This window comes from Danio aesculapii, chromosome 14 (genome assembly GCF_903798145.1).
Source record: "Danio aesculapii chromosome 14, fDanAes4.1, whole genome shotgun sequence".
NCBI classification, from domain to species: Eukaryota; Metazoa; Chordata; class Actinopteri; order Cypriniformes; family Danionidae; genus Danio; species Danio aesculapii.
The window spans coordinates 12,855,780-12,880,536 of record NC_079448.1 but is presented as its reverse complement, the minus strand read 5'-3'; the positions used below and the strand labels follow the sequence as shown (position 1 = coordinate 12,880,536).

General features: G+C 35.7%; 2 protein-coding genes across 2 annotated transcripts; both read right to left on the bottom strand.

The window, feature by feature from the left end:
• Positions 1-2,624: 2,624 nt before the first annotated feature.
• LOC130240753 (uncharacterized) lies at positions 2,625-4,924 on the bottom strand. The gene is made up of 4 exons (XM_056472388.1): positions 4,864-4,924; positions 3,988-4,305; positions 2,868-3,635; positions 2,625-2,719 (listed from the first exon to the last, which is right to left on the bottom strand). The coding sequence occupies exons 1-3, from the start codon at positions 4,922-4,924 to the stop codon at positions 3,250-3,252; spliced, it is 765 nt and encodes a 254-aa protein (XP_056328363.1). The 3' UTR covers positions 2,625-2,719; positions 2,868-3,249.
• Positions 4,925-9,254: 4,330 nt separating this feature from the next.
• dicp2.2 (diverse immunoglobulin domain-containing protein 2.2) lies at positions 9,255-17,923 on the bottom strand. The gene is made up of 8 exons (XM_056472935.1): positions 17,870-17,923; positions 13,952-14,266; positions 13,563-13,874; positions 12,673-12,705; positions 12,355-12,432; positions 10,654-10,724; positions 10,299-10,385; positions 9,255-9,314 (listed from the first exon to the last, which is right to left on the bottom strand). The coding sequence occupies exons 1-8, from the start codon at positions 17,904-17,906 to the stop codon at positions 9,255-9,257; spliced, it is 993 nt and encodes a 330-aa protein (XP_056328910.1). The 5' UTR covers positions 17,907-17,923.
• Between the last annotated feature and the right edge of the window lie 6,834 nt (positions 17,924-24,757).

The window sequence follows — 24,757 nt, the reverse complement described above, 5'->3', positions numbered from 1 at the left end:
TTAGTTGTTTACACACAATTACTTGTACTTCAGACGCAATGACTACAACATGTAACTGATGCACCAACCCCCTGAACCAATTCTGCTAAACTACAAGCACAATTCCTGCTTTACACTCAAACTGCAGGTTTAAAACACACTTTTTTCAAAACACTACACACAATTATCTGCATTTGGCACAATTTTCATGCAGAAAATCACAAGGAACACACTGTCACCCTGTCCTACTTTGCATACTAACTCATCACATCAGTAAACACCTGTCACACATAATTGCAATTTAGAAATCAGAGCTCATCTGGTTCATAACTGGTTCACTGCCCACCCACGTTTTTTAGTTGTTTATTTCCCTCCATATTCTCCATTTCTCAGTCCTATTGAGGATTTTTTTTCTGCCTGGGGACGGAAAGTGTATGGCTAAAATCCACACTTCTTTTCTTCTTTCAAACAATATTCTGAAATATTTATGTAGGCCTCTTATGTAGGCCTATTTACTATCTGTAGTAAGTGTAACACTGAACAAAAAAGGCTTACAGTAAGTCATTATGATGAATGGAGAAGTGGTCATAGTGTTTTACATTAAGCACATCAGTGATCAACTGGTTCCTATAAATGTCTATACATGTGATGGTTTGTGTGTGTCATTTGAGAACAAAATACCATTTTGAGAAGAAATCACATTGTTTTGAATGTAAAGTTTCATTTTGAAGGAGAATTGAAGGGTTTTGCCCAATGTGTGTGTGTTTTTTGATTTGTGTGTAGAGTTCTGACAATATGAGACATGCTTTCAGAAAATGTGTGTAAACAATTGGGGAAACAATTGTAATATGCTATATTAAAATGATCGAAGTACTGCACTTTCTCCTGTCTCTGATTGATTACTTCAAACTCGGCACAAAAACAGCCTCATGATCGGGTCTGCAACAAATACACGCAATTCTGTTCATTCACAAACTATGCGTGAAGTGAAAGTGAAAGTCTCTCTTTGTGTATTTTTGTGTAAACTATGAATATATCTGCGTAGTTGTCCAAATTAATGTCATGTGAGTGTTTTATAATGGACACATGCCCATACAGGAGGATCTAGCGAGGCTAGATGTGGTGCTTCTGCCATAGAATATAAAATAAACTTGCATATGAGCTGCAGACACGCTCTGGCGGAGCTGTTCAATGTTTCTGTCAGCGATCCCCCAATAATATCCAGCTGCAAACTCAACCGCCATTAGATTGATGCATTTTAACAGATTTAGGGTGTTTAGTGAACTGATGTGCAATGGTTATCAATATTAATATGCTCAGATATATTACTCAGACTCAGACAAAATGTTGCTTTTAATGGCAGTAAATGCCAATTAAAATGTAGTTGCTTTCTGCAAATAAAAATAATTAACTCATTGCATCAAAAAAATTGCATTGCATTAGTTAATAAATACATTGTTCTTTAGTTAAACAATTTTATAGAAAAAATTCTGTATTTTTTACAAAAAAGTTCTAGTAACCATAGCTGGCAGTATTTTCCATAAATTTTACAGAATTTTTATTAAAGTGTGTAAAATGCAACAAAATAAACAAACTGTTTTATTACATAATAATTATAGTGGGCAGCGCTGTCGCCTCAAAGAAAAAAGGTCGCTGGTTCGAGCCTCGGTGGGTTCAGTTAGCATTTCTATGTGGAGTTTGTATGTTCTCCCTGGATAAGTTGGCGGTTCATTCCGCTGTGGCGACCCCAGATTAATAAAGGGACTAAGCCGAAAAGAAAATGAATGAATGAATGAATAATTATAGCACTATAAAACTGTGTATGCGTAACCTGCTTATGTCACAAAAGGTAAATTGCAAATGTGAGGAATAATTAGCACAGATACTCACTTGAGAAACAGATTTTTGTACTGTTAGAAAGAGAGGGAGCAGGTAAGTGCGTATAGGACTAGGATGCAAGCCTAAGCTGAACTACCATGATCTCTGATCCCTCAGGCAGCACTGCATCAAGAATCATCATTCATCTATACACGATGCCACCACATGGGCTCAAGATTACTTTGGCAATCCTTTGTCAGGTACCATAATCCATAATTACAGCCACAGATGACAGGTAAAACTGTACTGTGCCAAAAGGAAGCCATATGTTAACAGTGTCCAGAAGTGCTATTGACTTCTCTGGGCTCTGAGGCATCTGGGATGGGCCATCACACAGTGGAAATGTGTTCAGATGAATCATTTTTTCTTATATTTTATTTGGAAGAAATGAATGCTGTGTACTTTGGCCCAAAGAAGAAAAGAATCATTCAGACTGTTACCAGCAACAAATCCAAAAGCCAAGGTTCGTCATGGTATTGGAATATGGTGTGGTATTTTTATTTGTGTTTTCCATACGTACCCAACTTTTTTGCTTTGGGGTTGTATGTTTTCAACTATTTGAATTGCAATACTACTACAATATGCCCACCACCTGAATGACAAAAAAAATCAATTTTAAAACTGTCACAAAAAAAAAAAAAAAAAAAAACACAGAATCTAAACCTCAAGAACTTTTAATACATTTATTTGCTGCATATACAGTGTTGAGGTACAGATTAGTAGTCAAGATTAACAAGAGTAAACAGATTCAGAAAGTGTGTCAAGAAGAGTGAATGCATTAATAAGAAAAAAAACTTTCTAAAACTAAGTTTTTTATTCAAAATGATTTAAATCTCAATGTCTTCTGGATGTCTTCTTTTTCCTGTGAATAAAGCATATCACTATATAAAACCTTTTATATTGTATCATGTAATAAGATGGCTTCGTAACTCTTTATGGTGTATACAGTATTTAATCGTATGTATTGCTTGCTGTGTCAACAGATCGTGAAAACAACTCTGAAAACTCACCAGATCTTGTTTTACAGATCCATAGAAGAATAGCAGTAGGAATACTTAGTGCTGCCATCTCAATGATAATTATAATCCCTGCAGCATGGAGAGGTGGACAGACACATGCAGACAGAGAAGGAACAAACTCAGTCAATGAAACTACATTATCTTAATGAAACAAAACACTGACCAATTATTGATGCACTGCTATCAGTAAATATGATAAAGACATTTCAAAAACCTCTGAGTAACAACCCGTCTCCTACAATCTCACTACCTCCTGAAAAAACAAAGATTAGAAAGTGTTGTCAGACACATAGATGCAATGTATTAATATGAATTTATGTAAAATAAACTAATAGCCCAAGTAAACATTACAGTATTAGTTAGTTAGTTATTATTAGTGCAGACTTGTAATTATTGTTGGGCTAAATAAGTTATACATGAGTATTTTAGTTTTCTTACTCAGGAATGAGACAGTATAACTGACCGAGGTCTTTACTTCAGATCCTTCACTAATCTGGCATCTCCATTCCGTGCTGTCATCTTCATTCAGGAGTGTTGTAGTCAGACTGATGTTACAGTGTTTTGATGAGGATGAGGATGAGATCTGAAATCTGGAGTCGGTTTGCAGATTCACACCAGATTCATTCACCCAGATGAGCTGAAGTCCCTCTGGAGTGAGTAAATGATCACAAGGATATCCATCATACACATACAGCTGACAAGAGAGAGTCATTGAGCTGCCTGGTCTAATCTCAGCTTCTGTGGTTGATGGTGGAGAAACTGAAAAAGAAAACACACATGAGAATTAATTTATTTTAGTAAACTAGAGATGAGAGATGCTCTTTTAAATCACATTACATAATAATAACATACACTCAGAAATAAAGGTACGCGAGCTGTCACTGGGGTGGTACCTTTTAAAAAGGTACACATTTGTACTTGAAGGGTCTATATTGGTACCTCAAAAGTATATACCCACAAAACACTTTTGTACTTTTTAGATACTAATATGTACCTTTGAGGTAGTAATATGGACCTTTTATGTACAAATTTGTATCGTTTGAAAAGGTACCACCCGAGTGACAGCTTGCGTACCTTTATTTCTGAGAGTTTAGTGAACATAATCTCTGACCTTGAAGAAAATGCAGATAAACACTGGCAACTAGATTTTCTGCTTTAGTTACATATTGCCAGAAGCTGTAAACACCACGATCTTCAGTTGTGGCATGATAGATGTTCAGAGAGCAGTCAGCGCCCAGACTCAGTCTCTCATCTCTCTCGGTGCCACTTTTCTTCATCCCATTTTCAAATAGTTCAACTGAGTCTGAATTTAGTTCTCTGCTATATGTCCATGAAGTTGATGCGCAGTCAGTAGGAGAATCATCAGCAAACAGATTGACATTTTCACCATCACTGCTGAACACAAGGATTGTTTTCTGTCCACTGGTACCTGACAGTGTATAGATATGACTATATTAGTACACCGTACACGTATGCACTTTCGGAAATAAAATTGAAATAACTGTTTGATGCTAAATGCATTTTAATATTACCAATGTGTAATTAGGATATTTGCTTCTTTTAACCCCTTAACAATGACATGTTCAAATTAACAAACCTTTTCCTGAACATACATATATTATTAGACAAAGATTTTGTTCTTGAGAGAACACAACAATACCATACTTTGAAGTCTGAGCTGAATTTATGAATGACTGTTTATGAAGAGTTTAGATGCAAAAGCCTCTAAATGCCATTTGACTCCTGTTTGTAGGCTCAGTAATTTAACTTTTTTAGGAGGGAATGAGTTCTCTTGGATGTCTTTAAAGTGAAATAATTGAACATAAACATAGGAGGCTGAAAAAAAATTGCTCATTTTAGGAGAAAATTTCTGACGGCATTTAGAGGTTTTTGCACATAAACGAACACCACTATACAATAAATGACCATACAGATACATTCTCTTAACCATCTTCATCTCTTTCAAAAAAGTCAAAGCATACTGTACCTGTGAAAAGTGAGTATAGATTTATCAGTCCCAGCAGATTTATTATACACTTAATACCCATTCTCTGTCCCTGTTAATCTTCCTCTTTCTTTCTTTAAATATCCTTTGTCCTTCTGCTTAGTAACTTCCTGTCACCCGAGAGTTACAAAATACAACAACAGATATATTTACATCAGTACACTGGTAAACCAGTTAACACTTACTTTGTAAAACTAAACAAGAATACTAAATCATGTTTAGCAATACCATTTTCAATCCATATCTAAGAGTGTGTGAATGACTTAATACACAATAAAACGTAGGCAGTTTAAGTTACTTTTAATGTTTACTTTGTTGTGAAGACAGTGAAGATGGAGATTTATAAACTAAATATTTCTCAGAGTTCTGTTCTCTGGGGTTGTAGAAATCGAATAACTTTTATTTATACTTAGCCCACTTTTACATTTAATACTGGCAAAAGTTTTATACATGAGTAAGTATACACAAATAAAATGAAAAGATGATGTGTAAGCTCATTTCCAGTTTTGTTGGAAGGTAAATGATTGTGAATAATGAAGACTGGTATAGAACACAGTGAACTGTTTACATGAAGGATTAGTTTACTTCCAGGTTAAAAAATATTGTTAGTCAATTAAGAGGCTTGTAGGTAGAAATGAAGAAGGGTTTCATGTGAACAGCAGTTGGGTATATGGGTCAGTAGGCCCAAAGCAATGGGCGAACACTACTGGGAAAAGAGGGTTGATGGCCTATGTTTCCCTCAGTCTATTTAAAGGGAGTTGGATAGCTTGGTAACGCAATAACACAAGCTAGGGAGGGAAAGGAGCTCAACTGGAAAAAAAAGGCACTTCTCATATGTATATTAATTATCTATCAATCAGTTCTTAATTTTCCTTCGGTTTAGTCCCTTTATTCATCAGGGGTCGTCACATCAGTATGACCCGCCAACTTATCCAGCATATGTTTTACACAGCGAATGCCCTTCCAGCTGCAACCCAGTATTTGTAATTTTTAGATAAGAAAAAAATTATCTATAATAATATATAGCTGAATTTACTATAATAATAGTCATATGTACTACAGTTTTATAATAGTAAAACTATGGTTAAAGCTCAGAATACACTTTTTTTGGTAAAGTACTTTGGGTGTTTGGAACTGCAGTACTGTAGACGTGAGTCAAATTAGGTTCATAGTGTGTATTTTAATAGATGCCTTTGCTCGCACAGTAACGATCTCTTACACTCATCCATTTATCATCCAGGAATCCAAACTATCACTCCCTTTTTCTCATACTTTCTGCCTTTTTTATTTACTTATGTAAATGAGAGCACTGAATGAAACAATGCTGTTTGTGCAAGTTTTCTGGTGTATTTTCTACTTTAAACATTAAAGGAAGTACACAACACTACATTTCTTGTTATAATCTATTTAATAACATACTGATACAACAGTTAACGAGTAACACACCTCAATAGTTGGCACACTAGCACAATAGCAGTAACAGTCAAGTGTTTTTTTTTTCTTGCATATGAAATTAGTAAATGTACTCCAGATGTCATAAAATAGCATGTAACAACAAAAGCAAGAACAAAACTACATGCAAACTTGAAAACCGTAATAAAAAAAACATGAAATATTTCTCAGTGCATGATGGCAACACCAGCATCCAAAAATTGAGTTTATTTTTCTTAATTTTATTACTGTGATGTTTCCTTTAAGAATCAATGGAACATAAAAAGTAAAATATGTTTATTAAGTCATAAACTTTCATTTCTCCAAAGTTGATACTAAAATAGAATTTACAGATTTATTTTTTTATTTTGCCTGAACTAAATCAATTAATATGGATGGTAGTTTCTGTATTATTTACTTCACCCAGAATCATATTACCAGTGTAAAGTGGCAGTCCAGTCAAACTGATAATATTGCTGACATGTTAACATATAACATATTATCAAAGCATTACAAAAACATGCAAACCAAAGGCAACAGAGGCAAGTTAGCCAAACATATCACAGCAGGGGAAAAAAAGTTGTCATCCTTTGATCTGAAAAAATAAAATCACAAAAGCCTGCATCACAAGTAAGATGTGTAGACTAATGCTAATTATGAAATCTATTTGGAGTTCCCATTGTGGATATTCATGTTCGTTTAGCAGTAATTAGGGGCTCTTTGTCCCTTGACTTCACTAGCTCATTGCACATACACTATACCAGCACTACCCATCAACCAGCATAAATCAGTCTGGACAAGCTTGGCATTCAAACTTGTATATGCTAGATTTTTTTTATCATATGGATCCATTTATGTCCAACAACACAGACAGTTATGACGTGTAAAAATTATGTAAACAGTGATTTAAATTCACAATGGCCAGAGGTAAGCAAGTTCGGTACATATGACGGTCCTAGAGTTTTGTTCTGTCCCTAACCATCCACACTCAAACAAACCAATTAAGGTCTATGTGTTAATAGAAAGCTACAAGCAAGTGAGTTTTTTTTAATGCTGGATTAAAACAAGGTATTTACTTGGAAGCATTGTGTCCTAACTACAAATGAAGTGACAAGATTTCAGCGACAAGCAATTTGGCTGTCTGCAGCAAATGTGAAGCAACATGACAGAAACATTGAAATACCAGCCATTCATTTAAATACCAGCCATTTGATCTTATGTCATTGGAATATTTTACCCACTGGTCAAGGGGAAAAAGTGATACTTTTTATAAGATCTGGACTCCTTTCCTTGAATATGTAGGTCCTAGGATTTCAGTTACATTTTTGCAAAACCTTAGATCACCATAAAACTTGGTTAATTTCAGCCTGATCTCACGAGAAAACGTAAGTATTTTACGTTTTGTCAGTTTAGAGGCTAATTCGTATTAATTCGTACGAGTTCAGTCGTACGAAATTGTACGATTTTAAAAAGGAGGCGTGGCACCAAACCCCACCCCAAAAGCCAACCGTCATTGGGGGATGAGCAAATCTTACAAAAATGTACGAATTAGATTGTATGAATTCATATGAATTAGCCACTAAATCAAAAAGTTATGAATTGCCGTGAGATTGTGTTGTTAATTTATGTATTCTTCTATTATTATTACTTTGTATTTTTGTCTTCTTTTTGATCTTCATTATGTGCTGTGATGTTGAGAAATTAGTTGGTTGTGAACTGTGGTCATTGTTCTGTTTTGTTTTGTTAAAATAAAAGCAATAAATAAAAAAATAAATACCAGCCACTGCACTCCCAACTAAATGGTAGGGTTATAATCGAATTAATACATATTAATCCCCTTTAACATTACTAAATGTACATAGGCTACTGAGTGACTGATATTGTTGGTTAGCACTCTCACAGTTCTGACTTTCATTTTGAAACCTTTCACAGGTTATTTTATTTTCAATATCTGAGGTAAACTATCTGCTGCTGCTTTCAGTAGCTATGGCCATAAATGGCTAAAAGCACAGAAAGAGTAATTTGTATCTGAGGTGATCATTGTCATACTAGTTTATCCTGTTGTCCAGCCACGATGTTGCACAAATAGAAAGCATTTCTAATAAATTGGAAATTGGAAAAAGTTCACAAGGAGGCTCGGGATATGCATGCTTGCTAGTCTTTGTGTTCATGTTGTTTGTCTGGGACGTGCTGTTCAGCCTTGGTGACTCTGTCAAGTTGGATTCAGTTTTGGATTGCATTTGAACAACCATGCCGCATATGTGAGTGCATGGTACATTTTCATTTATCATGCGCTCGTGTTGTGTTCAGTTTTGTGTCTTGTGTTGTGGTTTTATGCACCTTTTTTGCTGTGACTTATAACAGAATTTCTCATGCTCAAACTCAAAGTGTGATCGCGGGATTCGTTTGTCATGCGCTCTAGTCTATCCAATTATCCAAATCCAATTGTTATCCAAGTATTAGTTTATTCTGTTGAACGGTTTGTCTTAATTTGTTTATGTTTAAAGTTTCCTCATGTCTGCTGTTTTGTGCCAGTTTATCATCACTCTTCATGATGATCCTGCTTTGTTTTGTCTTGATCTTCCCTGCCCTGCCAGCCCAGTCAAGTGTGTATTGTTAATGTTTTACCACTTGGAGTCATTTTTGTTTTTATTATTATTAATAAATCCATCTTTTAAATTCTTTGAGTCCTCGCCTCCTCCATACCCAAACTCGGACACCAACAGGATTTACACAGAGACCAGGAGAAAAAAATAACATACAAGAACAATTTGAAAATAGTTAGTAAACGATGATGAAAGTCAGGTAAGTTTGGGAATGTAAACTGTAGGCTGGATTCTGGTTGAATGGTGACTTGAACTTGAACTTGTGTAGTACTCTTGACGTGGCAGGAAAGGTGGGGTTCAGGTGACGATGGTGGCTGTGGTAAATACCTGACATCTTCAGCTTGGCGTCAAACCTCCTCTGATGGCAACATATGTGACTTTATCATCAGACTGAACCTGAGGAAACAACAGAGATAAAGACAACCACTATAAATCAGATTTAGTAAAACTATATAAAAGGTAAAGTCAGAATTATTAAATTATTAGCCTTCCGGTCAAATTAAAATCTTTATAAAAATATTCCAGGTGTTGTTTAATGACACATTGTTAATAGTTAACTTAATAGTTTTAATAATTTGTTTTTAATTTAATTACAGTACCTATAATTTTATGATTATATTTACAATTTATTTTGCAAGATAGTAGTATTCAGCTTAAAGTGCAATTTAACTAGGTTATTATGTTAGTATCCTAGGCAAGTTAGGATACTTAGGCAAGTTATTGGATAACAGTTGTTTGTTTTGTAGACAAGCAAAGAAACAAAAACGTAAAGGGGTAATCACATTTCCGGATTTCTCAGTTGCTGAAATAATTTTAAAAAACCTCCACAATGGTGTTATCAAGACTTTCAGAAAAAGGAAAAAAATGTGTGAGACTGATAACGTCCAGAAGAAAGAACAATGTCAGATTTACTGTCCAGCCCATACACTCTGCATTTCAAATGCCTCGCACAAGCGGTAAATAATTTTTTGTCATTTGATGCAAAGATTATATAATACACACACCAAATACATATATATTTATAAATATACTTTTAAACAAATCAAAATAATAAAAAGTTTCAAGGATTTAAGATGCTAATGACTGTTAAACGCGTCTTGTTAAGGGTCAGAATGCTTTTATTCCAACGAAACATCACTTAGAATATATATATATATATATATATATATATATATATATATATATATATATATATATATATATAACATAAAACAACACAGGAGGCTAATAATTTATACAATTTATATGATGTATACACATTTGTAGGGTCAAATGTCTGGCATACATGATGTCAGTGTTATGTAGATACATTTTTAACTTTATTATGAAAAGGTCATTAAATATACGTTACGAAAAAGGAGTCAAAATTTCTTCACTTACATTGCGTATTTCTTTAAACAAATTACTGGAAGTAATGACCTCAGCATAAGCCACATCCTCAGTCATCTGCCCACACGTCATCTTCCCCTAAACACAATAGACGCAATTCACAGCTAAAAGCTATTTTTGAAGCAATTTTGATACACTGTTTTAGAAGTAAAATTGCAATGAATAAAAAATGAAAAATTTACAATGAAAAAATTACAATAAAAAACGTATAACTATTTTTCAATAGAATGATTTTAAACATTAAACAAGTTAGTAGCTGTAATAATATTCACTTCTAATTGGTTGTAAATCAACAACCCTATGTTACAGCCAAACGTGTAAATGTATTTAAATAGAGTTCACTAACATTGATATCAGCAGCAGCTGGGGTCACTGGTGTGAAATTGCTGATCACCACTGCATGATCTGCCTTCCTACCTGAAAAAACAAAAAACAAACAATATTTACATTTAAACATTTCTTCAACAGACAAATGTTTTAGAGACATTTCAGCGATAAATATTCTACATGACCTACCGAAACTACTGCTCAAAAGTTTGAGGATGGAAATATCTTTGAAAGAAGTCACTTATGCTTATCAATGATGTATGTACTTGAAAAATAAATAAATAAATAAATAAAAAATTGAAATTCTGAAATATTATTACAGTGTATAATAAGCGTTTTATATTTTAATCATTCTAATATGCTGACAAAACCATTTTAATGTGTGACCCTTGAAAAATAAAATAAAATAAAAACTCTTATGTTATACAGGTATATTTTTAGAAATTGCATGTGTGGGTAAAAAAAATGTGTATAGGTCAGAATTATTGATTTTTACATTTATGCCAAAAATTATTATAATTATTTTGCAAAGACCATGTTCCATGATGATTTTTTTTTTTGTAATTTCCTATTGTAAATATATCAAAATTAAATTTTGATGAGTAATGTGCATTGCTAAGCACTTCATTTCAAGTGTTCACACGTAGCTAATGATTGATAATAAGGCTTGTTTGGCATGCCATCCCAGGAGAGAGCCCTGAGCTTATAAGATTCTCTAGCCCTGGGCTCCTGCTCGGTGAACTCCCCCAGGTTTATTTCTTGCTAATGACAGATATAGGATGGCTGAGGAGAGGTGTACTCGCTAAGAGCTTGGCTATGGTTTCAATTTGGAATGTTCAATTCACTTAGGTTGCGTGTATTTGGATTGGGAAAGGAAACCGGAGAACCCAGGGAAAAATCTATGTGGGCACGGGGAGAACAAGCAAACTCCTCATAGAAATGTCATCTGGTTTAGAAGGGACTTTAACCAGAGACATTCTTGCTGTGAGACAACAGTGCTTATCATTGGGCCACCGTGTCGCCCATCTGAAAAGTAGGGAGAGTAGGGGTACGTAGGGGGGTATTCTTCAAGACGAAGATTTTGAGATAAGAAAACTCTGGTTATTTATAGTGAGCTAGGAATTATCAGATTGGAGAATCAATCATGAGCTGAAGTGTGAGCAGCTGAGAAAAATCATAAGAACTTCACTTAGACAGCTCTAATGCTGTGGTCACACTCGAGTTTGTGTGTGCGAAATCAAGCAGTCACATGATGCGATTTCGCAGGTCAGAGTTCACCAACATTGATCTTTCCAACACAGTGAACTGCGAAACTTGTCGCACGAAATTGTGTTTCTGGTCTGACACATTCGTGTGCGTATGAATGGAAGTCTATGGGGAGCAAAGTGCAGCGTGACCGCAGCTTAAAGGTCTTAATATTTCAATTTTTGTAGCTCTCAGATTCCAGTTTTTCAAAAAGTTGTATCTGAGAATACAGCCCTATCCTAACAAAGTATATATTAATGGAAACCATTTTATTGAGCTTTTAGAGATGTGCACATGTCAATTCTAAAATTTTGACACGCAATACTTGTTTGCAGTCCAGTGTCAAATATGTTAATCATTCTAATACAGTATACTTACCCCAAAACTTTGAATGTAAGTGTGTGCATAAGTCAAATCATATTGTGTTTTGAATATTAATTACCTTGAAATTCCTAGTTGATTAATGACTACTCACCTGCTCGATATTTAAAGATCAACCCAAGAACAATAAGGACAAATAGAGCAGCAACAGCAGCAGTTACAGCAGAAATCACTGCAGGAGAGACGAAATGAAGAACAATTAAGCACTGAGCAGAAAACTGAACATTTTATGAATCATCTTGTTTCCACATCTCACAGAACTATTGCAGAATTATTACATCATTCCTTTGTGATTCAGCATTCCTTTGTTGTCATTTCTAGCAGTATAAAAATGCTTATTATATAAAAAATAGGTATTATAAACTCAATCAATCAGTAAGTAGAAAGAAGAATATGAAGTGATATTGTGTACCTTGTGTTGTATTTACAGGTGCTGGAGTAGAGGCTGTTTCAGAGCATTTTGAGAATTTGTAAAAAAAACAAAACAAAATTAGTTTAGTTAGTTGCTGTTTTTGAAGAACATCTGTACATGACACAAACAATCATAAAAATGTCCTTACTCTGGTAAACATGACCTGTTAAATATTTGGAAAAGAATGAATATTCCCCATAACTGCTAATCATTTTGTTTAATAATAAAACTGAAATGTGAACTTATCCAGCAACATGTCAAGTGCACTTGTTAAGCAAGAAGCAAGTCAAAATACGTACAGATTTAGTCAACTATCTCCTTGATAAAACTGAACATGACAGGTGGTATGAGCCACCTCCAAAAGTTGCATTGCTGGGCAGCATGGTGGCTCAGTGGGTAGCACAATCGCCTCACAGCAAGACGGTCGCTGGTTCGAGCCCTGGCTGGGTCAGTTGGCATTTCTGTGTGGAGTTTGCATGTTCTCCCCATGTTGGCATGGGTTTCCTCCGGGTGTTCCGGTTTCCCCCACACTCCAAAGACATGCGGTATAGGTGAATTGAATAACCTAAATTGGCCGTAGTGCATGTGTGTGAATGTAAGAATGTATGGGTGTTTCCTGGTGTTGGGTTGCAGCTGTGTAAAACATATGCTGGATATGTTGGCAGTTCATTCCACAGTGGGGACCCCAGATTAATATAGAGACTAAGCCGAAAAGAAAATGAATGAATGCATGAATGACTTTGTTGCATTGCTGGACAAACCCCTACAGCCTTACTATTGATCATGTCACCAGAAATTGCTTGCTTTTCAGTAAAATTACTGATATCATATCACTTTCTCGCTGAGTAGCACTAGTAGTGTGAACTCACTTAAAATTGTCATTTTCTTACCCAGGTATGAGACAGTATAGCTGACCGAGGTCTTTACTTCAGATCCTTCAGTAATCTGGCATCTCCATTCTGTGTTGACGTCTTCATTCAGGAGTGTTGTAGTCAGACTGATGTTACAGTGTTTTAAAGAGGATGAGATCTGAAATCTGGAGTCTGTTTGCAGATTCACACCAAACTCATTCACCCAGACGAGCTGAAGTCCCTCACTACTGAGCAAAGTTTCACAAGAATGTTCATAGTAGAAATATAACTGACAAGAGAGAGTGACAGAGCTGCCTGGTCTAATCTGTGTCTGTGAAGATGGTGGAGAGACTGAAACAGAAAGCACACCTGATGTTTAAGGAGAATTATTATAATATGAATCAATCATAATAAACAGAATCACTGACCCTGAAGAACATGAAGATAAACATTGCCATCAGTTGTTTGTGTCTCTTCAACCCCAAGCCAACAGGTATAAATTCCAAGATCTTCAGTTGTGGTTTTATAGATGTTCAGAGAGCAGTCAGAGCCCAGACTCAGTCTGTTATGTTTCTTTCTGTCGTGTATCTTTCCATTATTAAACAGTTCAATTCCTGGTGATCCTCTATTGCTATAATATCCCCATGTGGTTGATGTGCAGTCCGCAGCAGCATCATAACAGGGCAGAATAGCATTCTCAGCATCACTACTGAACACGTGGATAATTTTCTGTCCACTGGTTTCTGAAACAACAAATGTGAGTGTGTTTATCTTGTGTTTTAACTGTGTGTAATTCTAAACAACATACAAAATATACTTGACTTTTCGTATTTAAACTATCAGTTGTAATATGAAAAGCGATTTCTTAGCTTCCTTTTCCTTCTTGTAATTTTAGTTTAACTATAATCTCTATGGGGTGGTTTCCCGGACCAAGATTAAATTTAGACAGGAGTAGACCTAATCTAGAATAATTAATCATGTTTTAAAAAATGGCTTTCTGAAACACAGATTAAGTACAGATTACTAACACCTGGACTATGGAGTCCTCAACTAAAGCTGCGGTCACACTTGACTTTTCCTCCCATAGACTTCCATTCATACGCACGCGAATGCGTCAGACAGGAAACGCAAGGTCATGCGTCGAGTTTCGCAGGTTGCTGCGGTGCAAAGTTCAAGCTTGGTGAACTCTGACCTGCGAAATCGCATCACTTGACTGCGTGAGACCAATCGAGGATCAAAACATGACCTCTCTGGACAGAAATTAAAAATATGGAGCAATTGCTCGCTTTTTTAAATGTCTAATAAGCTTGTTTAATCCCGCCCCTTTTCGCAGCACCGCACGACAGAATTTCGCACACACAAAGCCCGGTGTGACCGTAGCTTCAAATACACTTGATTAATTTAATACCAGCTGTGCAAATCAGGATTAGCTGGATTAAGGTTGTGTATAAAACATGGAACGAACCAAGAAATGGTTAAAATTGTATGCAACTGAGAAGCAAATAGCAATAGATGTTGAAAAGAGAGTATGATCAAAGAACTTTTCTGAACACGAGAAAAGTCTTTTAAAGCAAATAGTTGAGACATCGAAGTTAAACTACACACATCAGCTGTTGAATCAAAGAAGAGGAATGCCTGGACATCTATTTGTAATGAATTTAATGCAAATGAACACACAAGAAATCAACAACGTCAGGTAAGAATCATTAGGTTTATTATGGCCTTTTAAAATCACTGTTGTATTTATAACAGTTATTTAATGCAGGTGTTGTGGAAAAGTTTTAAAATAAGCCTCAAAAAAAACTGTTGCTGAAGCTCGAAGAAAGAGGTTTAAGACTGGCGGAGGACCTGCAAATAAAGACTGTGATGTGTTGGATGAGTTACTGACCGGAATACTGGAGAACCAGCAACCTTTGGAGAACATACCAGATGATGACCATCTGGACAGTTAAGATGATGGATCACATGCACCTATATTAAGTATTTGAATTTGATTTGGGCTTTTGTTTCTCTCCTCTCAAACTTCTATTTCCTTGTCCTAAGATGTGAAACATTTTCCCATTTAATCTGTATTTATTTGACCATATATGAACTGTTCATGTTTCAAGGAGAGGGTCTAAACCGAACTGAAGAACTGGAAAGCAGCTTACCCTCCACATCCTCAGAAGCAAGGGTGTCAATGTTTGCCAGTACTGGTAACCAGAAGAAAAGACTCACTGTTCATGAAAAAGCTAATGATTTTTATGCGCATAAGTTGAAGTATCTTAAGGAGGAGCATGAGATGAAGATACTACAAGTAGAACTGGAGATAAAGATGAAGGAGAGAGAGATGCAACAGGCTCAAATGTCACATTAGTACATGAATCCGAAAAATGAATAGTTTTATTAAGAAAAGATGGATGTTGTGGTGGTTTCAGTAACAGACCAAAAAGTTGTACACTTTTAACAACTATTTGGTTTTATTATTACATGTATCAGGTCTGAACAGAGGGCTGAAAGTTAAATAATGTAAACATATCTATTTAAAGGGGCACAATGCAAAAGCATCCCTGTATGCAAGTCCTTCTCTGTAGTTTGTTGTAAATGGTGGCACATCTGGATTGTAATCCTTTTCCATTGGGGGATCTGGGCATCCCTGCTTTTTTAGGTAGTTGTGAAGAACAGCTGTTGCAATGATGACAGTGCAGCATCTACTTGGTTTGAATCTGAGTGTTTTCCTAAGGCACTGAAAACTCCTCCAAACACCAAACATGCGCTCGACTAAACCCCCTGTGCGCATATGAGCCTGGTTGTAGCGCAGTTGTTCAGCTGTTGTTGGGTGCAAGTATGGCGTAAACAAGAAATCCTTCTGAGCATACCCACTGTCACCAAGCAAAATTCCATTATGATCTCTTTCAAATTGAGTATACAGAAATGAGTAGGGGAAAATGCGGGAATGATGAGTTGCACCTTTCCACTGTGCAACAATGTTTGAAAACTCTAACTGGGGAGTGCATACACCGTGGACATTTATGGAAAATCAGATTTTTCGGATCCTGTATTCCTCCACATCTGGAATAGAGGGACGCTTAATGGGAATATGGGTTCCATCCATGCAACCTATGACTCCTGGGAAATTTCCATATTCATAGAATAGTAGCTTGTAGTTAACCTGGGTTCTAGCATCAGGGAAGTTTATGTAGTGTGCTTTTAATTCATAAATAGCCCTGCACACACTGTGAATGACTTTACAAACTGTTGGTTCACTGACACCACATAAATCCCCAGTTTCTCCCCAGCCACAGGCCAAGAACCTTAAAGTTATGAGCACCTGGAGACAAGCTGGAATAGGCTGTCCTCTTTGGTTCACAGATGAAAGCCTGGGTTCTTAGAGTAAAATTATTTCCACTGCATTTACTTTATGCATGCAGAAACGATCTCGAAAACTTATTTCATCGGAACGTTGTAATGGGTCACTTCTGTCTGCAAGAACTTGCCTGGCTGGGGGAAAGCGCTGATCATCATTGACATAGTCCAAGTAATCCATGTGTTCTCCAAATGAAATTAATCTGAAGTTAAACCTGCCTCCTGGTAGGTTTAATTTAAGCCTCAATTTAGTCCTGAAGTTGCTCTAGTCTTCCTCCAGGAAATTAGTCTATTAAATTCTGGACTAGATTAAGTCTTAGACTTATTAAATCCATGACAAAGAAAGCACATTTCTGTTAGTCTGATTTAAATGGCCATTTTAGTCTAGGACTATGCTTAATCTTGGTCCGGGACACCACCCCTAAATCTTTGATCAATTTTAGTCTTAACACTAATGATGAACTATTTCATTCATTCATTCATTCATTCATTTTCCTTTCGGCTTAGTCCTGTTATTAATCGGAATGAACCACCAACTTATCCAGCATATGTTTTACACAGCGGATGCCCTTCCTGCTGCAACCTAACACCAGGAAACACCCATACACTCTTACATTCACACACATACACTATGGCCAATTTAACTTATTCAATTTACCTATAGCGCATGTCTTTGGACTGTGGGGGAAACCGGAGCACCCGGAGGAAACCCACTCCAACACAGGCAGATGAACTAATTCAGTTCAAATAAAGTCTCAACAACACTATATTTACACTATATTGAAACTGAATTAGCTTTGCATTAGTGTTAAGATTAACACATAATTTGGTTTTTATAAGCATAACAGTATTTAAAAAACATATGACATTACACACATTAGTTTCACACGTATAAAATATTCTGAATATGTTTAACTTCTATATGTTTTACAACTAATTCCAGTAATTAGTATTTTCAAAAGACAGAAAACCCCGACCCCAAATATTTCTGACAGATTTACCTTTGAGAATTGAGCAGAAAATGATCAGTCCCAGCATGTCTATTTGGCACTTGTCATTCGTCTGTCTCCTCAGTCGTTTCCCATCATTCTTTTATAGTGAGACTTCATTAAATTGTCATCAGCTCCTCCTTTGTTTGCCAACTTCCTTTAATCAGACAGATCATAGCATGACACCATGATGCAAGAAATATCTTGTAAACACTTCACTATTACCTAAAATAGCTCATTCTTAATTTCTGACATTTTAAGAACAATAAAAATAAAGTTGTCAAACTTTAAATTTAATCTGCTTCCAATATCATCAACTACACAGTGTGGACGATTGGTTGCTGTGGCTTCAGCAATAAATTATAGTGCATGTCTTTGGACTGAGGAAGAAGCTGGAGCAACCAGAGGAAACCAACACCATCATGGGAAGAACATGCAAACTCCATACAGAAATGCCAACTGGCCTAGCTGGGACTCGAGCCATTGATGCCAGGAACTTTGAAGTAGGTGTGGGCACTAGGACTAGGACTTTATCTCCCAACTGGATTTTCTGCGCTATGCAGGCCGGTTATGCCACCCCTTTTAGGCTTGCTTGGACTGTTGAGATATTGTTTGGCTTCTTCAGCTTGAAAAGGTGCTGAGTGAAGCTGCGGTCACACTGCAGTTTGAGCTTGCGTGTGGCGCTGTTAAAAGGGGCGGCATTAAACAAGATTAATAGACATTAAAAAAAGCGAGCGATGCTCCATGTTTCACCAAGCTTGAACTCTGCACCGCAGCGACCTGCGAAACTTGACGCGAGCATATGAATGGAAGTCTATGGGGAGAAAAGTCCAGTGTGACCGCAACTTGACGCGTGTCTGGCAGTCTTATACACAGCTAATTGTAATTGCTGCCAGCTGTGTGGTCTGGGCACTGCCAATTCATTGGCATTACATTAGCCCGTTTTATTACTCTTCAGATCATTGACTTTCTAATGAAATCCCCATTGTGGAAGTTTTTCACATAGCATTGGAGTTCCCCCTCTCGGGGAACAAGGGTTACATAGTAACCAATTTGTTCTGAATTATCTGGTCAGATTTGGGCTAAATGTTTTTTGCTGTCTGGCCAGTTACTTCCCGAATCCGATTTGATACTTTATTTTTTATGCTAAGTAACTTGAGTCTAGTCTGGATTCATATTAAAGGTGTGAAATGAAGGTGACTGTAATGCATATTTGCCAGTTTGCAAACAGACTGACCTAAAGTCAGATGCTGTCTGGGTATAGAAAGTTTGTTTTGGCAAGCTTGGTCTGTGAAAATGTGTGGACAGGGTAAGCAAAAGAGAGACGATGTGAAATGAAAGGGCAGCCACCAGGTATAATTTGTATTGTGAAGTCTATGTTACAAAGCAGAGATATGGGTTCATGTTTTATGCAGCTTGAATTGTTTGATATGGTAGATGAAGAATTATCCAGTCAATTTTCTCATTGTGTAGTCACATATTAGTCACAATGGATGAAACAGAGCTGTTGTTGACAAAAGGTTGCTGAGCTTTACAAAAAGGGAAGTGGTATTACCAAAAAAGGAAAAAAGCTGAAAATTGCAATTTCCGCCATCAGGGCAATAATTCTAAAAGAATCACAGCTTGAGAATTGCTGAAGTTAGTTTGGTCTTGTGGTCAGAAAGTTTTCAGAACTACAATCTGACATCCCCTATATAACATCTTCAAAGGACTTTAAGAAAAAAAAAACTCATACACTGATACAAATCAAACAAAGTGTGTGATAATTTTTTCAGCAAATTTAAAAAGTTTGACAATGAAGACACCTTTTTTACAGCATTCTTTATTCATGTTTACAAATTAGTGGAGGGCACTGTGCTGTCTATTTATTTACATATATCAGCACTTTCAGAATGGTATTATTTGTAGTAATTAGCCTTGCAATTTTTTTTAAAGCAATGTTAGATCCATTGCAGGTCTTGTAGTAAATTCCATTGTACACTGCACTGTAAAAAAGTTGACAACTCAAAATTGTAAGACAAGTTGCTGCAGAGCAAGCAAAGCAGAGAGTTGCCTCAACTTTCAACCCAAGTACTGCACTTGACTTGATTTAAGTTGAGTAAACTAAAAAAATGCCCTGAAGCTGGTTGTCTTAAAATTTACAACTTTTTTGAACATTTGAAAATAATATTTTTTAGACATTTCTGTTGCAACATGCTTAGTTCACCTCACAAAAAAAAAAAAACACACACACACACACACACACACACACATTGGTGGTACTTTTTTTCAACTACAATGATTGCAGAATATTTATATTTGTGTTAAGTGTTTGAAGGGTAGTACAGCTTTTGTACTTAACAAAAGAATTAATGTGAATAATTGACGATGGAAAAGCATTTAATAATCTCCCATGTCACAAAAACTGCCTTCTTTCATCTGAGAAATATCGCTAAGTTACGAAGTATGCTATCCATCTCAGATGCAGAAAAGCTGGTTCATGCTTTTATGACTTCTAGGCTGGATTACTGTAATGCTCTGTTAGCTTGTTGCCCAGCTATTAATAAACTTCAGCTAGTACAAAATGCAGCTGCCAGAGTTCTTACCAGGTCTAGAAAATATAATCATATCACCCCAATTTTATCCTCCTTACACTGGCTGCCTGTTAAGTTCCGTATTGATTATAAAATATTACTTCTTACCTAAAAGCTAAAATAATCTAGCTCCTGTTTATCTAACCAACCTTCTGTCTCGCTACAATTCAACCCGCTCTTTAAGTTTTTAAAACTCAGGGCTTCTGGTAGTACCTAAAATAGCAAAGTCAAGTAAAGGAGGTCGATCCTTCTTATTTATGGCTCCTTAACTCTGGAATAGCCTTCCTGATAATGTCTGAGGTTCAGACACACTCTCTCAGTTCAAAACTAGATTAAAGACCTATCTTTTAGTAAAGCATGCACACAATGCATCACATAACATTATGATGCATGAGTATGCTCCACGCAGGAGAGCTGGCTTGACAACCACCTGCAGGACACACTCCTCCTGTCTTAATGCACCAGACATTTTGTTAAAAACTCTCATATGATTTACATTTTTGTTTCTATGTTTGTTTATATAACTGCTATTTTTATTTATAACACTCCATTTTTGCATCTCGTTTATATACACTATGAACAGCAGCTTTGCTAATTTTTTTTTTTATTCTCTATTTCCATCTGGGGATACTCATCCTGAGGCACCTAGAGACTATGCAGCGCCATTGATGCAATCCAAGACCTGTGAAGAGATGATCCCAAGGTATCCATAATTATGGACCCGCCCGTATCCCAAGCTGATGCTGTAGTGGTCATGGAGGAATGGAGCATGTGAGACTGGTTCCTGAAAGATTACAATGACAAACGAGTCCCCACATTGATCCTGAGGGCCAGCCTGACCACCCACCGGTGCCCTACTCTCTACGATGGATGTCCAGCTTCTCCAGCCTCCGGCACCTAGACTGCAGCTCCACACAGGAAGTTTGGCCAGAAGAATAATGGTCGTGCACAACAGAGCCTGGTTTCTCAAGGTTTTTTTTTTTCTTTCACTTCTTCAATTGGTGAAGTTTTTTTTCCTTGCCATTGTAGCCACTGGCTTGCTCGGATCGGGACTTGTGGAGCTGGGCATTGATGAATTTGCTCTTTAGTGTTTGAACTTTCAGCAGTGAAATTTAAACCACAATGAACTGAACTATAAACTCTGGACTTCACTAGAACTATGTTAAGCTGCTTTGACACAATCTACATTGTAAAAAGCGCTATATAAATAAACAATAATTGAATTGAATTAGTAAAAATATACTCTGACTTAGCAAACAGTACACTCATGTGACCAATCAGCTCAGCTACCTTCATTATGCTTGCCTTGTTTACTGTTGGTTACCAGCACTACAGTTAGTAACTACGACAACTTAATGCAAATTTCACCTAATTTGCCAGGATTTTTGGGATTTATTTTTGCAAACTGAAAAGATTTGCTTCACATTAGAGTGGAAACCTGGCTTTTGTTGATAACATGTTTTGCTGTTTAGAATTTTATATTATTTTAATATTGCTATTATTATGTCATTATCTGTGCCTTTTTGAAGAACATTTTCATCTCTATACTCATCTCCACATTCTTACAAAAACGTATTTTAGATAAAAGATAATATAGAACACACACACACACACACACACACACACACACACACACATATATATATATATATATATATATATTTTTTTTTCATTTGATAGTAAAAATGTGTAAAATATTTAATGACAAAAGGTTCTAGTATAAACTGTTTATTCACGAAAGGTTCAAGTCCAAATGTTGTACCTTGACTCAGATAAGAAAGCAAATTCTGCAGTCTGTGAGATCGTGAACAATTTTACAACCCACACACAAGGCTGCTGACATGAATGTTAGTGAAAAAGATTTAAATATATTAGTACATATTTGACGTTTACACAGAGTCTGGGTGAACTACAACAGATGAGAAGTATGAACATTATTGTAGCAAGACACTAATGTACAGTTTCTGTTTAAGACACAAGAACATACAGACAAATATTTGCCTCAATAGACTGACACTTCAGTTGCTCTTCCCAGCAGTTGGGAGGAGCAGTTAGAGCTTAGACTGAGTGATTCATGTCTCTCTCTGTCATATATCTTTGTAACTATGAACAAACAAGTTCACCCCTGAATCTCATTGTCTAAAATTGACCTTTGTAGTTGATGTGCAGTGAGTAGAAACATCATAACAGGGCAGACTGAGACTTAACACATAGCTTTTATCCACTGGTAGAAACCAAAACAAGACAACACAACACAACAGAGAATTAACAGCCCCAGCATGTATATATGACGTTTTCAGCCATTGGTCGCTGTCATTCTTGCTTATCTCTTCATTATTATTTATTGTGACACTCCATTTAAATGTCATCAGCCCATCTTCTGCTAACTTCCTGTAATGAGACGGGCATACCATAGACATCATGATGCAACAAAGATTCTGTAATCATTCAAGTTCTGCATTTTTTATGGTGCCATCGATTCTTTAAAAAAAAAATAATAATAATAATAATAAAAAAAAAAAAAATTATATATATATATATATATATATATATATATATATATATATATATATATATATATATATATATATATATATATATATATATATATATATATAAAGCATACATAGTCACCAAGCTATACTGGCTATTGAATGGTGCAGTACTTGACATCTCTAAAATGCTGCATTTTTTTAATAATAATTTTTTTCAGGGTTATCACTTTTAACGTATAGGACAGTAGGGATGATTGACAGGAAAGCATGGGGAGCAGAGAGGGGGGAAGGATCAGCATAGGACTGCAAGGTAGGACTCAAACTCAGGTCGCCATGAGCACCGGAGTGCATGTGTCCATGCACTAACGACTACACCACTGGCACCGACTAAAATGCTGCCTTTAAATACACTTTTCAGTTACATCAAATAAGCCAGAATGTTTAATTTCACGTTTCTTCTAAAAGGCCCATTATTACGCTAATGTATTTACTCTATTGTATTTACTGTTACGCTATTTATTATGTCGTGATAGTTGGAACAATTTGAGCAACTCATTGTGTTCATTGTACTCGATTTATTTGTAATTTATTTATTTAAATTTCCATTGCATTAGCTTACATTTTTGTTACACTTTGCTCACAAATCATTAAATATTGTTAATTTAAATAAAAGTGCCTGCTAACTGATTAAATGTAATCTGTTCCTATAAAAAAATCTTAAACATTGTCATGTTTCAGTACTGACTCAAGTCAGTGAGAGACACTCATTATAAAATGTATATACATATGTATATAACTTCTTTGATAAAGGCATAGTTTATACAATGAGTAATGCAACACAATGAATTAATCTAATATATTATTTTATAGATAGACTTAATTAATTATTCCAACTTATCAGTTTTATTTTTTCATAAAAAATAGATATTATCTTCTAAGTTTAAATGTTGTTGGCCATCTCTTCTTTATTTAGCAAAAAAAAAAAAAAAGCTTACTTAAATTTATTTTTAAAGTATATAAATATATAAAAACATTTAGTATTTAATATTTTAGAATGGGTGTCTCTCAATGAAAGATGATCATATTAGTGGGTTTGTAGTTGTATAATTTTAAAGTGACTAGACTAGAAATAAGATGGACCTTAGTGTTAATTCTTAACAAAAACACCATTTTGAGCAGAGGGATTGTGCCTAATTGAAAATGAAGAGGGAAAAGTTGTCAACTACCAGAATGCAATCATAATTTATTCAGATAGAGACCAAATAATTCCAAGCATATAAACAGGGCTGACCCTCATGCACATTCTGGAGTCACAAAACATTTTTTTGCACTTTGTCTGATTTGCATTTTCACCTTCCCAACACTCACGTCAAAAAGTGGTCAATGTATGGCAAATAAAATTTAAATCCAAATCCAGTGAAATGCATCTCTTCAAAATCATTTTCACATTGACATTATTATCTTTTGTTCATATACATTATGAACAGTAGCAATGCTAATTATTTTCTTTGCTTTCTATTTCCACCTGGGGATGCCCATCCCTAGGCCTCATGAGATGCAGGAAGTGCAGCGCCACTTAATAAGATCCAAGACTTGTGAATAGATGATGTCAACTATCCGAGGACTTTGATTCATTGCAATATAAACAAACTGAAAGAAACTGTAAATTAAATAAACAACAATTATTAAACAAAATAATATTGATAACAAACAAATCTTATCACAATGTTTAGTTTCAAAAACGATTAAATCCCACGTTTTTCATGAATTACGTAAGTAACGTGATTGTTGTTTCTAGCCACAATTATCCTAATTAATAAATTCATTGCAAT

Coding starts and splice junctions, on each gene's coding strand:
- LOC130240753 (XM_056472388.1), bottom strand. CDS start 4,924: ATGGGTATTAAGTGTATAATAAATCTGCTGGGACTGATAAATCTATAC. Junction 4,306..4,863: donor TCTATACTCACTTTTCACAG/GTACAGTATGCT, acceptor ATACACTGTCAG/GTACCAGTGGACAGAAAACA. Junction 3,636..3,987: donor TTATCTGCATTTTCTTCAAG/GTCAGAGATTAT, acceptor TTTCTTTTTCAG/TTTCTCCACCATCAACCACA.
- dicp2.2 (XM_056472935.1), bottom strand. CDS start 17,906: ATGCTGGGACTGATCATTTTCTGCTCAATTCTCAAAG. Junction 14,267..17,869: donor TTTCTGCTCAATTCTCAAAG/GTAAATCTGTCA, acceptor TTGTTGTTTCAG/AAACCAGTGGACAGAAAATT. Junction 13,875..13,951: donor TTATCTTCATGTTCTTCAGG/GTCAGTGATTCT, acceptor TTTCTGTTTCAG/TCTCTCCACCATCTTCACAG.